General features: G+C 33.7%; 1 protein-coding gene across 9 annotated transcripts in view; it reads left to right on the top strand.

The window, feature by feature from the left end:
• Ipp (intracisternal A particle-promoted polypeptide) overlaps window positions 1–14,538 on the top strand; it is a 33,965-nt gene that overhangs the window by 16,684 nt on the left and 2,743 nt on the right. For 8 of the 9 annotated variants that reach the window (XM_026397679.2, XM_077791267.1, XM_026397678.2 and 5 more), the window contains 3 exons: window positions 1,628–1,765; window positions 2,733–2,855; window positions 5,032–5,252. In XM_026397679.2, coding sequence (XP_026253464.1) covers window positions 1,628–1,765; window positions 2,733–2,855; window positions 5,032–5,252 — 482 coding nt within the window. The remainder of the gene's footprint in view (window positions 1–1,627; window positions 1,766–2,732; window positions 2,856–5,031; window positions 5,253–14,538) is intronic. The other variant, XM_077791269.1, reaches the window with a different exon arrangement.

Raw genomic sequence — 14,538 nt, 5'->3', positions numbered from 1 at the left:
ACAGGTGTGCACCTGCTCCTGGCTTGCTGAGGCAGGAGGATTGTGAATTCAAAGCCAGCTTCAGTAACTTAGTGAGACCCTAAGCAAATCAGTGAGACCCTGTCTCTAAATAAAAATAAATTAATAAAAAAAAAAGGGCTGAGTGGCTGGGAATGTGGCTCAGGCAGTAGCGCGCTCGTCTGGCATGCGTGCGGCCTGGGTTCAATCCTCAGCACCACATACCAACAAAGATGTGTCCGTCGAGAACTAAAAAAAAAATAAATATTAAAAATTCTTTCACTCTCTCTCTCTCTGTCCCCTCTCTCACTCTCTCTTTAAAAAAAAAGGGGGGGGGGCTGAGGATGTCGCTTAGTGGTTAAGCACCCCTGGGTTCAATCTCTGGTACCAAAAAAAAAAAAAAAAGTTCATCAACAATAAATATTCTTTGTCTCCATCCTGAGTGAATTCAGAGGATCAGAATATGGTTATCTTCCCAGGACTCCCAGAGCACTTGACAGTGTGATTATGTAGAACTTCACTATTTAGCCTTATAGTATTTGCTAATTGATTCTTGTCAGCTCAGGTGGTTGTGATGTTCTTAACCAAGAACAATTTTCTGAGCTCTTCTTTATCTGGCACATATTAGGTGCTCAACTAGCAGTTATGTTCAGTAAGCATAATTATCATGTTTACATTGACATATAATTCATGAATATAATACATTTCTTTATTTATTTAGGTATGCCTTAATTTAAAATTTTATAATTTTCATTTATTAATTTATTTTTGTGGTGGTGGGGATTAAATCCAGGGCTTATGTTCACTTAGCACATGCTATAACTCTGAGCAACTCCTCCATCTCCCCGATTTACCTTTTTTTCTTTTAATATTTTTAGTTGTGTAGGGACACAATACCTTTATTTTATTTATTTATTTTTTATGTGGTTCTGAGGATCGAACCCAGTGCCTCACACATGCTAGGTGAGCACTCTGCCACTGAGCTACAACTCCATCCCCCTAGACAAATTTTTAGAATGTGTTTTAAAATACTATTTTAAGTAGTATGTTTTTTAAAATTTTCTTTTTCTGTTTGTTGCTACATAGGATTATGGTTACATTAAGCCACAAATTGTACCAAGACCAGCTACCCAAACTAATACTTGAAAAAATATAGTAATGTTAAAATACAAATTGTGTCCTCCAAAATTGCATGGATTAGCTGGATCTGGTGGTGCATATCTGTAATCCCAGCCACTTAGGAGGCTGAAGAAGGAGGATCACAATTTCCAGGCCAGGCTCTGCAACTTAGTGAGACTTTGTCTCAAAATAAAAAATTGAAAGGACCCGGGATATAGCTCAGAGAAAGTACCTCTGAGTTCAATCTCTATACCTACCCCTCAAATTACATGGATTGTTTGAGTGGTAGAATTAGAAATAGATAATAGGAAAATTGCCTTTATTTCATAAATAGGCTTAAATGACAGTTCTGTAGATTCAAAATAATGCTTGCTGAGCAAATGAATTTAATGATATTTTAAAATCACATAACAGTTGAATTGTCTAAAACAGAATGTTATTGAGTATTGTATTATGGTTCTGTGGTTTAGCATTACTAAATCTTTTGTTGTGTGTCTCTTATTTAAACCAGGTGAAAAGGATTCAATGATTTTTGACTGTACTGAATGCTATGATCCAGTTACTAAACAGTGGACAACTGTAGCTTCAATGAATCACCCCCGCTGTGGCTTGGGAGTGTGTGTGTGTTACGGGGCTATCTATGCTTTAGGTAATTATGCTGTTCAGTTTAAGGATAACTAATATTATTTGAATTCTTAGGTTCTGATTACTTTATAGATGTTCCTTCTCTCCAATAAAAAATGTGTATCTTTTCAAAACTATTAATTCCTATTCTCAAATTTGTATTACTTGAAGAATATTGTCAAGTATGGGGTTTTGTTTTGTTATGTTTTTACAGGGCTTCTCTATTATCACTTCTTTTGACTTTTCTTTTTTATTCTCTTTAAGTATGAAGTTTTAAAAGGAGATAGTGATAAAAATATAGATGAGCTATCCAAAGAAACACTCTAGCTGACTGGCTAAATCTCATGATTTTGATTAAGTATATAACATTTCTATCACTCTGAATGGTAGTCTCCCCCGCTTTTTTTTTTGGCCATTTTCTCTTTAACTCACTGTGTGGAACTCATGTTCTTCCTATACCTCACCATTAAAACCTATTCTGGAAAAGATATCAGTTATCTGAATGTGAATTTAGTCCATTGTATTTTATCACTCCTATAAGTACTTTCATTTTGCAATTATACTTCAAATAACAGAAAAAAAACATTTTCAATTTCAAGAGTTGGAGAATGATAAGAAAATGCTATTAGGATGAGGGCCTCTTTGAAGTTTCTAAAATCACACTAAATAGGTAGTATACTCTGATTAGGTTTAGAACTGATCTTGATTAGTATAACCATTCTGAATTTGTAGAAATCATTTCAAAAGGTCACTTTGAAAAATACCTTGTTTCCTTTGCAATATGTTGAACTTTTTGCTTTGTTTTACTGCCTAGTGAAAGACCCAAGTTTTGCTTTTGATCATTTTCTAACTTCATGTCATCTTGGACAAATTACCTCTCTGGTTCATGTAATACTCATCCATAACATGAAGTAGTTAGATGTTTTCTAAAGTCTTTGTCATAAATAAGTTTCCTTTATCCCAGAGGTAAACATTTTTCTATTTGATTGCAGGTGGATGGGTTGGAGCTGAGATAGGTAACACCATTGAACGATTTGATCCTGATGAAAATAAATGGGAAGTAGTTGGCAACATGGCTGTATCACGATACTACTTTGGGTGCTGTGAAATGCAAGGTAATAACTTTCTTTGTTTGTTTTTTAGTTATAGTTGGACACAATACCTTTATTTTATTTTTATGTGGTGCTGAGGATCAAACCCAGTGCCCCTGCATGTGCTAGGCGAGTGCTCTAACACTGAGCCACAACCCCAGCCCCAAGGTAATAACTTTATAAACTATTTTTCCACAAGATATATGTGGAAGTATGTGTGTTTGTGTGTGTGTGTGTGTGTATCTGTGTATATTCATACACATGTATTTAAACTATGTGATTTCGGGGCTTTACCTTCACAATGATATATTTTGGGTCTGTTAGTATTAAATGATTGACACTAGAAGTATAAATCTTTTACCTCATATTATTAATCTTTATTTCTGTATTGCCAAAACAATTGATTTTTTTTCTGTAATAAACAAAGTTAGATTAAAATATCCAGGTAGGGACTGGGATTGTGGCTCAGCAGTAGAGCACTCGCCTAGCACCGGGGGACCCGGGTTCCATCCTCAGCACCACATGAAAATAAAGGCATTGTGTTGTGTCCATCTACACCTAAAAAATAAATATTAAAAAAAAATCCAGGTAGGCAGACATACCTGATTATGCATTTCAAATGTAATTCATTATTGTCATTTTCTCCCATGAACACCTGAGTTAGTTTTTTAAAGTTAGGGAGATAGCATCAAAAGCAGTTTTCACTGTAGCCCACAGTGGTGGACGCCTATAATCCCAGTGACTGGAGAGGCTAAAGCAGGAGGGTTGCAAGTTGGAGGTCAGCCTTAGTAACTTACGGAGACCTGTTTCAAAATTAAAAAAAAAAAAAAAGGTTGGGGATTTGGATTAGTGGTAAAGTGCCCCTGAGTTAAATCCCTGGTACCAAAAAATAAATGAACAACAACAATAACAAACAAACAAAAAAAAAAACAAAGAACAGTTCTCATGTTCTACCTACAGACTTCTTTGGTGCATGGACATTATTTTGTCTACTCTAAGAGGTAGATAGCAAGCACTGACAAATAGAACCCAATTCTGTTTAGGGTTAGAGAGCAAATTATAATGTATCTGTGGAGCAGGAAGCAATTTTCCTATTGTTGTATAATAGCTCAGCCTATAGTTTCCAATTCAAGTTCTTTATGCTTTGTGGATATTGTACCTTTTCTGATTTCCACCAGCATTTAAATGTTCAAATTATATGATCGGACAATATTTTATTGTTTAACATCATAGTATTCTCTAATTATTTTTTATTTAATATTTTTTATCTTCCCATCTAAAATTATAGAGCTAGAGAGGGATCTTAGAAATTATGTCTACATAAACTCTTTTAATTTATAGATAAGGAAGATGAAGATGAGCAAAGTTGTGAGTTGTCTTTTCTCATCAGTCATTACGGGCAAAACTGGAGCTAAAAGTTTACTAATGTTCACTCTGTGTTTCTTAAGATTTCACTCTTTTATAACTTATAGCTTCTCAGTTTAGATCATGAGAAATAAGATTAATAACTCAAAAATAATTTTGGATTGTCAGAACCATTAGTTTTAAGTCAATTTAATGAGCAGATCTATAAATTTATTCTATTGTACGTTAGTAATTAATCCTGCTACCTAGATATGTAACTATTCCAAATTAAAGTCTCTATTTTATGTCCATCTGAGCAACAGGTAGGTTTTTGCTGAAGAAGACAATGTCATTCCCAGCATGCCATTTGCAGGGGGATGTTCCATGTCCCTTTCCTTTTTTATTTATGGGTAGTAGCACTGGATCTGGAACCTGAGATCACCAAGCAGACAATGAGATAGAAAATCCTTGTCTGACAAATTATTTTGTTATAATATCATTGGGTTCTTCAAGATTCAATGTCACTTTAAATTATATCCCTAATTTTTTGTAACATGCTTAAATGTGAGAAGTGATAATCTAGACTGAAGTTGATTTTTTCTTTTTTAACTTTTTTTAGTTGTTGATAGACATTTATTTATATGTGGTGCTGACAATCGAACCCAGGGTCTCATACATGCCAGGCAGGTGCACTACCTCAGCCACAGACACAGCCCCTTGATTTTTTTCTTTTAAATAATATTGTAAACTCTGGAATGAAATATAGTATTGGCATAGCAAATAGATCACAACTATGACTTTTCATCATTTTATCTTAAATTTCTATAGCATCTGAGCAAAAACATTTTATTTCCAGGTTTAATTTATGTAATTGGGGGAATCAGCAATGAAGGAATAGAGCTTCGTTCTTTTGAAGTTTATGATCCACTTTCTAAGCGTTGGTCTCCACTTCCTCCAATGGGAACCAGGAGAGCCTATCTTGGGGTAGCTGCCCTCAATGACTGCATCTATTCTATTGGAGGGTGGAATGAGACACAAGATGCTCTTCATACTGTAGAAAAATATTCCTTTGAAGAGGTAGGTTGGATGATTTCAAATGTTTAGAATCTGGTTTTATTTTATTTTTTAAATGTCCATAAGATCTGTAATGATGTGCTCTATTCCATTCATGAGTTTGATTATTTATATCTTTTTTCTTTTCAAAGATCAACTTTTGGTATCATTAATTTGTTTTCTATTGATTTTCATTTTTTGTTTCCTTGATTTCTGTTCTTATTTTTTTTCCTTCCTCTGATTTATTTGGATTTTTCCCTTCTTTTTCTAGATTCTTAAAGTAGAAGCAGAGATGATTGATGAAATTTCTTTTTCTATAATATGAGCCTTTAAAATTATGTTTTTTCAAGCACTGCTTTAATTTCATTCCACACATTTTGATATGTTGTGTTTAATTAGTATTCATCTTGAAATATTTTGTAATTTTCCTGGTAATTTCTTCTTTTGACCAATGGGAAGTATGTTATTGGGTTGAGGGTATAGTTCAGGAGTAAAGTGTGTGAGACTCTGAATTCAATCCCAGCACCAAAAAAAAAAAAAAAAAGGAAAAGAGAAATGTGTTATCAAATTTACAAATATGTAGGGATCTTTCAGATACATTTTTGTTATTGATTTCTCACTTAATTTCATTTTGATCAGAGAACATATTTTGTATTCTGCCATTGTTGGGTGTAGAGTTCCAAAGTCGATTAGGTAAAGTTAAGTTTTTAGTGTTATTAAGTATTCCCCAGTCTGGCTGATTTGTCCAACTATTCTGTCAGTTAGCAAGAAAGGGACATTGAAATCTCCATCAGTATTTGTGGATTTGTCTGTTTTTCTTTTCATTTCTGACAGATGTTTCCTTACATATTTTGAAACTCTGTTGGTAGATATGTACACATTGAGATTATTATATCTTCTTGGTGAATTGATATATGTCTGGTCATAAAATGTTTCTATATTTATGCCAAAATCTACTCTGCCCAATATTAATATAGCCATTAATGCAGCTAAGCTTTCTTTTGATGAATGTTTACATGGTTTATCTTTTCCTTTACCTCTTCATTCACTCATTCATTCATTTATGCATGCATGCGTCTCATGCATGCTAAGCACAAACTTCCCCTCCTATTTTTAGTCTGTTTTTATAAACTGCAGACAACATATAGTTGTGGCCTCTTTTTAAATAGAGATGGGCAATCTCTGACTTTTATTTGGATTTTAATTTTTTGTTTCTATTAAAGATAGGGTCTCATTGTGTTTCCCACATGGGTCTTAAACACATGGGCTCAAGTGATCTTTCCACCTCAGCCTGCGGAGTAGCTGGGCCTGCAAATACATACCACCAAAGTCCACTAATCATCTCTGACTTTTAAATGGTTTTTAGAGTTTATGCTTTTATAATGTAATTACAGGTATAGTATAGTTAGGTTTTAGACTTCCATTTTTGTTTATATAATTTGTCTTTGGATTCTTTTTGTCCTCTTTTTGTCTTTATGTTGATTATTTTAGTATTTCATTTTTACCTCTTTTATTGTTTAGTTATTTTCATCTTTTCACTTTCTTTTTCCTTTTTTTTTTTACTTTATTTTGTTTATTTATTTTTTTATGTGGTGCTGAGGATCAAACCCAGTGCTTCACACATGCTAGGCAAGTGCTCTACAACTTAGCCACAACCCCACCCCTTCACTTTTTTCTTTAATGTTTATATTATTATTGTTACTTTAGTGTTTATATTATTATTGTTGTTGTTATTATTATTATTATTATTATTAGGTACTAGGAATTGAATCCAGGGCCTTGCTCATGCTAGGCAAGTGCTCTACCCCTGAGCTATATATTCCCAGCCCCACATATATATATATGTATTTTTCTACATATATATTTTTAATGTATCAAATCTACCTTCAAATGATAACATTCCACTTTACTTATAATATAAAAATCTTACTAAAATATACTTTCATTTCCACCTCCCATCCTTTGTGCTATTCTTATACATTTGATGTCTATGTATTGTAAATCCCATGATACATTTTAAACAATTCAAAATTTTAATGAGTCTTTTATAATTATCCATATAATTATAAATTCAAGTTCTGTTCATTCTTTTAAAGAATTGATTTCTACCTTGTTTCATTTTCCCTTAGTTTTAGGGAAAATTTTGCAGGATTGGGGATTGAACCCAGGGCCTCACGAATGCAAGGCAAGTGCTCTGCCACTGAGCCCCAGCCCCATCCCATGATGTGACTTTTAGAGTTTGATGTTTGACTTGCTTGGAAGTCATTAAATTTCTCAAACTATGGGATTATAGCTTTCATTAAATCAGAATGCTTTCTGTCTTATTTCTTCAAATATTCTCCAACCCTCTTTCTGTGATTCCATTTATATCTTTATAAAACTACTTCATACTTGATATTGTCCTCTAGTCACTGAACTTCTGTTAATTTTTTCCCAGTCATTTTTCTCTCTGCTTTAGCCTGGATCATTTCTTCTCTTCTATCTTTTTTTTTTTAATTAAATTTTTTAATGTTTATTTTTTATTTCTTGGCGGACACAACATCTTTGTTTGTATGTGGTGCTGAGGATTGAACCTGGGCCGCACGCGTGCCAGGCGAGCGCGCTACCACTTGAGCCACATCCCCGGCCCTCTTCTCTTCTATCTTCAAGTTTATTAATCTTCTGCAATGTCAAATCATATCTACAGATTATTTTATTTCAGATATTATATTTTTCAGCTTTAGAATATTTTTTTTCTTTCTCTTCATCATATTGGTGGTTTCCTATAGATCCTAGAACATATTAATACCTGGGTTTATTTTTCTTTTATTTTTATTTTGATGGACCTTTATTTTTTTTCATTTATTCATGTGCAATGCTGAGAATTGAACTCAGTGTCTACACATGGTAGGCAAGCTGCTCTACCACTGAGCTAAAACCCTAGCCCTTTAATACCTGTTTCAAAATCCTTATCTGCTAACTTCATTATCTCTATAATTTTGGAGTATCCATTGATTGTTTTTCTTCCTGGTTTGAGTTACAGATGCTACTACACATCTGGTAACTTTTGATTGGATGCTGGACATTGTGAATGTTATGTTGCTGAGCGTTTGGATTTATTTTTTTATAAGACAGCTATTTCTTTTTTTCTTTTTTTATTGGTTGTTCAAAACATTACAAAGCTCTTGACATATCATATTTCATACATTATGGATTTTGTTTTCTTCCGTTAGTTTTGAGTTTAGTCAGTACACAGTTTAATTATTTGCAAAATGTATCAGTCCTTTTGAGACTTGTTCTTAAACTTCATAGGGAAGGTCTAGCATAGCCTATCCTTCAGGTTAGTCTATCCTTACTACTAAAGCATAACCCTTCTTGGGCCTCTATTGAATGCCCCAAGTGCTCTCTTAAATTGGCTATTCAGAACTGCAATATCACGCAGCCTTGTGTGAGGTCTGAGAATTGTTCAGCCACAACTCCTGCCATTAGTTGTTTTTGCTTGTTCTCATGAGGTCTTACCTTAGCCATTTACCAATGAGTGGTATTTAGCCCAAGACTTTAGGGGACTTCTATCCTCTGGCACTGTTACTTGCAAATATCTGGTACTTCAGCCTCTCCAAAACTGATCTCTGTCTCCTAAACTAGCTGACTTTCAGGCTTCACTTGGGATCTCCTTGTACTACTATTAAGAAAGCATCCCTAGACATGAAAACTGCCTTGTTTGTTCCTTTTTCTCAGGGATCACAGGTTTATATTACCTGTTATCTAATGTCAAAGCACTGTTTCATTTGTTTTGTCCAATTTTCTAGGTCTTAATGGCAGGAGGACATGTTTGATAAAATTTATCATGTCTGAAATTGGAAATCCTTCCTGTGTCCTTTTGATATATTCCCATTATTCATTGATCATTTCTTTACTTTCTGTCAAAATAAAACCTTTTAAGTCCATCTATGCTTTTTCTGTTCTAGCCCTAGAATCAGCCATTTCTTCAAGAAGCTGTAGCGCCTCTTAGTGAAGAACAGTATTTAGAATTCAGATTTCAGTTCCTAACTGCTCCTAAGGAGTTCCTCCTAGGCACTGAGTAAACATAGCTAAGAATTATATGTATGTATATGTATGTATGTATTCACACATATATTATTCCATAACTCTGAATATATTTGTGCATTTGTATTTTATTTTATTATTTTTATTTTTATTTTAAACAGAGAGAGAGAGAGAATTTTTTAATATTTATTTTTTTTTTAGTTTTTGGTAGACACAACATCTTTGTTTTGTTTTGTATGTGGTGTTGAGGATCGAATCCAGGCCGCACGCATGCCAGGCGAGCACGCTACCACTTGAGCCACATCCCCAGCCCTGTTATTTTTAAAAAATATTTATTTTTTAGGTGTAGACGGACAAAACAAATGCCTTTTATTTCTTTATATGGTGGTGAGGATCGAACCCGGGTCCCACCCGTGCTAGGGGAGCGCTCCACAGCTAAGCCACAATCCCAGCCCAACATTTGTATTTTTTTTTTTAATATTTATTTATTTTTTTTAGTATTTAGCAGACACAACATCTTTGTCTGTATGTGGTGCTGAGGATCGAACCCGGGCCACACGCGTGCCAGGCAAGCGCGCTACCGCTTGAGCCACATCCCCAGCCCCTCAACATTTGTATTTTAAAACCATAAGTTCAGGGGCTAGAGTTGTGGCTCAGAGGTAGAGCACTTGCCTAGTACGTTCGAGGCCCTGGGTTCAATCCTCAGCACCACATAAAAATAAATAAATAAAATAAAGGTATTGTGTCTAACTAAAAAATAAAAATATTTTTAAAAAATTAAAAAAAAATAAAACCATAAGTTCATATGACAGCTTTAATTCCAGTACAACACTTCAAGTTTTTTCAGCCCTTTCTCCTTTCCATATTTACATACTATCTTCTTTGTCGACTAAAAACTTGACTCCTATTACTATCAATATATTTACTTATTTGTTCATTCAATTTACTTACTTGCTAGATGAAACCAATCTCCCTAGCATACTGTCTTCTCTACTTGTCTCCTCCATGCATTACCTATCCCATCACTGTCCATGTGAGCTCTTCCATGTTCCCTTATGCTCTCAGTTACTGAGTTGACTCAATTGTGCTAGAAGGGAAAAGAAGAAAAAGACAGGAAAAGGTTGGGTGTGTCAGCTTTGGTTCACTATTCTATCAAGTATTTGTTCATTGGTTCATTTATCCATCAGAAATACTTACAGATTTCACAGTATGTAAATAGGAATCAGGCACTATGCCCAGAAAGAAGAACAAACTAAACATATATGACCACTGCTCTCAAGGAAGATACATTGTAGTGGGGAATATGGAGAAATAAATAGACAATTACATTATAAAACTTCAACTGCTAAGATACTGAAGTACAAGATGTGGTATGCCTTAGACTTGAATAATGGGAATATATCAAAAGGACACAGGAAGGATTTCCACTTTCAGACATGATAAATTTTATCAAACATGTCCAAATTAATTTCCATGGAAAACTAATTTTTACTTCACTCTTTAAATTTTTTATATTTTTGGTACTGGGAATTGAACCCACAACAACTTATCACTGAGCCACATACCTAGCCCTTTTTCATATTTTTTTAGAGACAGGGTCTCACTGAATTGCTTAGGGCCTTGCTAAATTGCTGAGGCTGGCTTTGAACTCTTGATCTTCCTGCCCCATCCTCCCGAGCTGCTGGGATTATAGGCGTGTGCCACTATGCCTGGCATTTAACAGCTTTATTGGGAAGTAATTCAGCATTTTGATTGTGTCTACTTTTTGGCTGTTATGAACAATGCTGCTGTGAAAGCTCAGGTTCAAACATGTTTATGTGGACATGTTTTCACTGCTTTTGTGTATATACTTAGGAGTAGAATTGCTGGTTCATGTGGTAAATGTCTTTAACCTTCTTAGGTACTGCCAGAGTGTTTTCTGAAGTGACTTCACTATTTTATAAAATCACAAACAGTATATAATGATTCCAGTAACTCCATATCCAAGGCTTTTTTTTTTTAATAGCTTTCCAATTAGGGGTGAATTTGTATTTCATTTTAAAATTGAAACAGCTTTTCATGTGTTTATTGGTAATTATCATATCTTCTTTGAAGAAATATCTACTTAATTTGCCCATTTTAAAATTGGATTATTTATCTTTTTATTATGGAGTTGTAAGAGTTCCTTATATAGTCTAGATGCAAGTCCTTTGCCAGATATATGATTTGCAAAAATTATCTTGGGGCTACAGTTGGTAGATTACTTGCCTAGCATGTGTATATGTGGAGCCTCAGCACCACATATAAATAAATAAATAAAATAAAGGTATTCCATCTATCTACAACTATTTTTTTAATTCTGTCATTCTAAGGGTTTTCTTTATTTTCTTTTATTTTTAATAACTTTAATTAATTAATTTATTTATCTTTATGTGGTGCTGAGGATTGAACCCAGTGCCTCACACATGCCAGACGAGTATCTTATTACTGAGCCACAACCCCAACCCAGTCTTTACTTTCTTGATTGTATTTTTAGAACTACAAGTTCAGGGCTGGGGCTGGGGCTCAGCAGTAGAGTGCTCGCCTAGCTCATGCAAGACCCTGAGTTCGATCCTCAGCACCACATAAAAATAAATAAATAAATAAATAAATAAATAAAGGTATTGTCCAACTACAACTAAAAAATAAAATATTTTTTAAAAAAAAGAACCACAAGTTCACATTTTGATGTCCAATGTGTTTTTTTTTTCTTTTGTTACTTGTTCATTTGGTGTTGTAACTAAAAAAAAAAAAAAAAAAAAATGCTTAATTTAAGGTCATGAAAATTTACGTCTATGTTTTTTCTAAGAGTTTCATAGTTTAAACTCTTGTATTTAAGTCTTTGATTTAATTTTCATATATAGTGTGAAGTAGGGGTTCACCTTTATTCTTTTACATTTGGGCAATTGTCCCAGTACCATTTATTGAAAAGATTATTCTATCTCCATTGAATTGTCATGGTGTCTATGTTAAAAATTGTTGGCCCAGGTTGTGGCTCAGTGGTAGAGCACTTGCCTAGCATGCATGAGGCACTGGGTTCGATCCCTGGCACCACATAAAAATAAAAACAAATAAAATAAAGGTACTATGTCCAACTACAACTAAAAAAATTATTTAAAAAAAAGAAAATTGATCGATCATATATCTGAGGGTTAAATTGGGGGCTTTTAATTCTCTTCATTTATCTACATGTCTACCCTTATGCCTATACTACACACTGTCTTAACTACTGCAGCAATGCAATAACTTTTAAAATCAGAAAGTGAATCTGCCTGATCTCTTTTAAAAATTGGATTATCCTTTGAATTTCATATGAATTTTAGAATCAGCTTATCAGTTTCTTCGAGGAAGCCAGCTGAGTTTGTTGGATTGTTTGTTTTGGTTTTTATTTATTTTTATTCTTTTGGTAGGGCTTGCGAACAGTATTGTCATCTTACCAATATTAAGTTTTAATTCATAAACGTGGGATCTTTCCTTTTATTTAAGTCATCTTCATTTTGTTTCAACAATGCTTTATAGGTTTCAGTCCTTGCAGTTTGTTGTTTTGATTTATTCCAAATTGTTTTATTCTTTTTGATGCTATTATAAAGTGAATTGTTTTCTTATTTTCATATTCAAATGTTCATTTTAAGTGTGTAGAATGCAATGATCTTGTTGATGACAACCTTGCTGCATTCATAGGTCAGTAGTTTATTCTTGTTGCTTTGTTGTGTAGAGATCAAACCAAGGGCCTTGAACATGCTAGGCAAGTGCTGTACCAGACTTATATACATGTGTGTGCGCGCACGCATGTGTAGGGGTGTATTCATCAGGATTTTTCTATATATAAGACTACATCTACTAATAGAGATTGTTTGACTTTATAAGTCTGTATTAAATCTAGATGCCTTTTATTTCATTTTCTTTCCATATTTCCCTGCTAGAAGTTCTGTAACAGTGTTGAATAGAAGTGGCAAAAAGGGGCATCCATATCTTGTAAAGCATAAGGATTTTGATTTTCATTTCTGATAAATTTCAAACTTGGGTGATATTTCAAATAATTTTCACCTTTTACATTGATCTCATTTGGATCTATGTAATGTAGAAAGTGAATCTTTTGAGGATATTTTCTGTTGCTGATTTTTCTGTATAATTGTGAAATAAATAGGTTTTAGTTCCAAAATTAGTGCTTTTCAATATTGAGTTATCTTGGGTTTTTAATGCATTAATCTGAAATTGTATTGCTACTATCTACTAAAATCTTACATCATGGATCCAAATCCTAAAGCTATATAAAGCACACTTCTAGTCTTACAAATTATTTTGAGGTCACTTGGAATAAAGAGCAGATATTGTTCTACTACACAAATAGAAATGGAAAAAACAACAGCAACATAGAATGAACTTCATGATCCCTTGTTCAAGTCATAGGGCACTTTGTGAGAGAGTAAAGGTTAGTTCTAATTATAAACATAACCCCAAAGCATCTAATTTATATAAATCAATTATGGGTATTTTGTGCATTTGTCTACCTGTTAAGATGTATTTTTTTAAAGCTATATTAGCTTTGTGATGTGTTCCATAGTTATAGGTGATCATAGCCTTCAAATTTAATCTGATCCTTCAATTTCAAAGAATTATCTCTGGTTTTGGTATTTCAGAATTTCATTGAAGTTCTGATTTGTCTAAACTGGGTACTAAGGTCAGAACCTCATTGAATTTCTGCCAAAATGTTCATTTTTAGCATCAGTGTTTACTTAAAAGAATTTTTTTTTTAGTTGTAGATAAACACAATTCCTTTATTTATTTATTTTTATGTGGTGCTGAGGATTCAACCCAGTGCCTCAGACATGCTAGGCAAGTGCTCTGTCACTGAGCTACAACCCCAACAACCCCCAATGTTCACTTTTATGATTTAAAAAATTTAGTTCATTGTATGCTTTATTTACCGATAATCTATTCTTCGATTACCTGGCTACTTGCTGTTTTCTCTACTTATTATTAGCTTTTCTGTTTTCTTGGAATAGATAGTTTCCCTGAAGTAGGACATTAGTAATGTTGTATTCCATAGACTTAGTTTCTCAGAACTTCATCCTATATATGATTTATATATAATCTCCTGATCATAATTTTTAAAAATATTTATTTTTTAGTTCTAGGTAGACACAATCTCTTTATTTTATTTTTATGTGGTGCTGAGAATCGAACCCAGTGCCTCACACATGCTAGGCAAATGTTCTACCACTGAACCGTAACCCGAGCCCTCCTGATCATAATTTTCAATCAT

The sequence above is a fragment of the Urocitellus parryii genome, chromosome 11 (genome assembly GCF_045843805.1).
Source record: "Urocitellus parryii isolate mUroPar1 chromosome 11, mUroPar1.hap1, whole genome shotgun sequence".
NCBI lineage: Eukaryota > Metazoa > Chordata > Mammalia > Rodentia > Sciuridae > Urocitellus > Urocitellus parryii.
The sequence above is the reverse complement of the archived record's forward strand: the minus strand, read 5'-3'. Positions and strand labels throughout refer to the sequence as shown.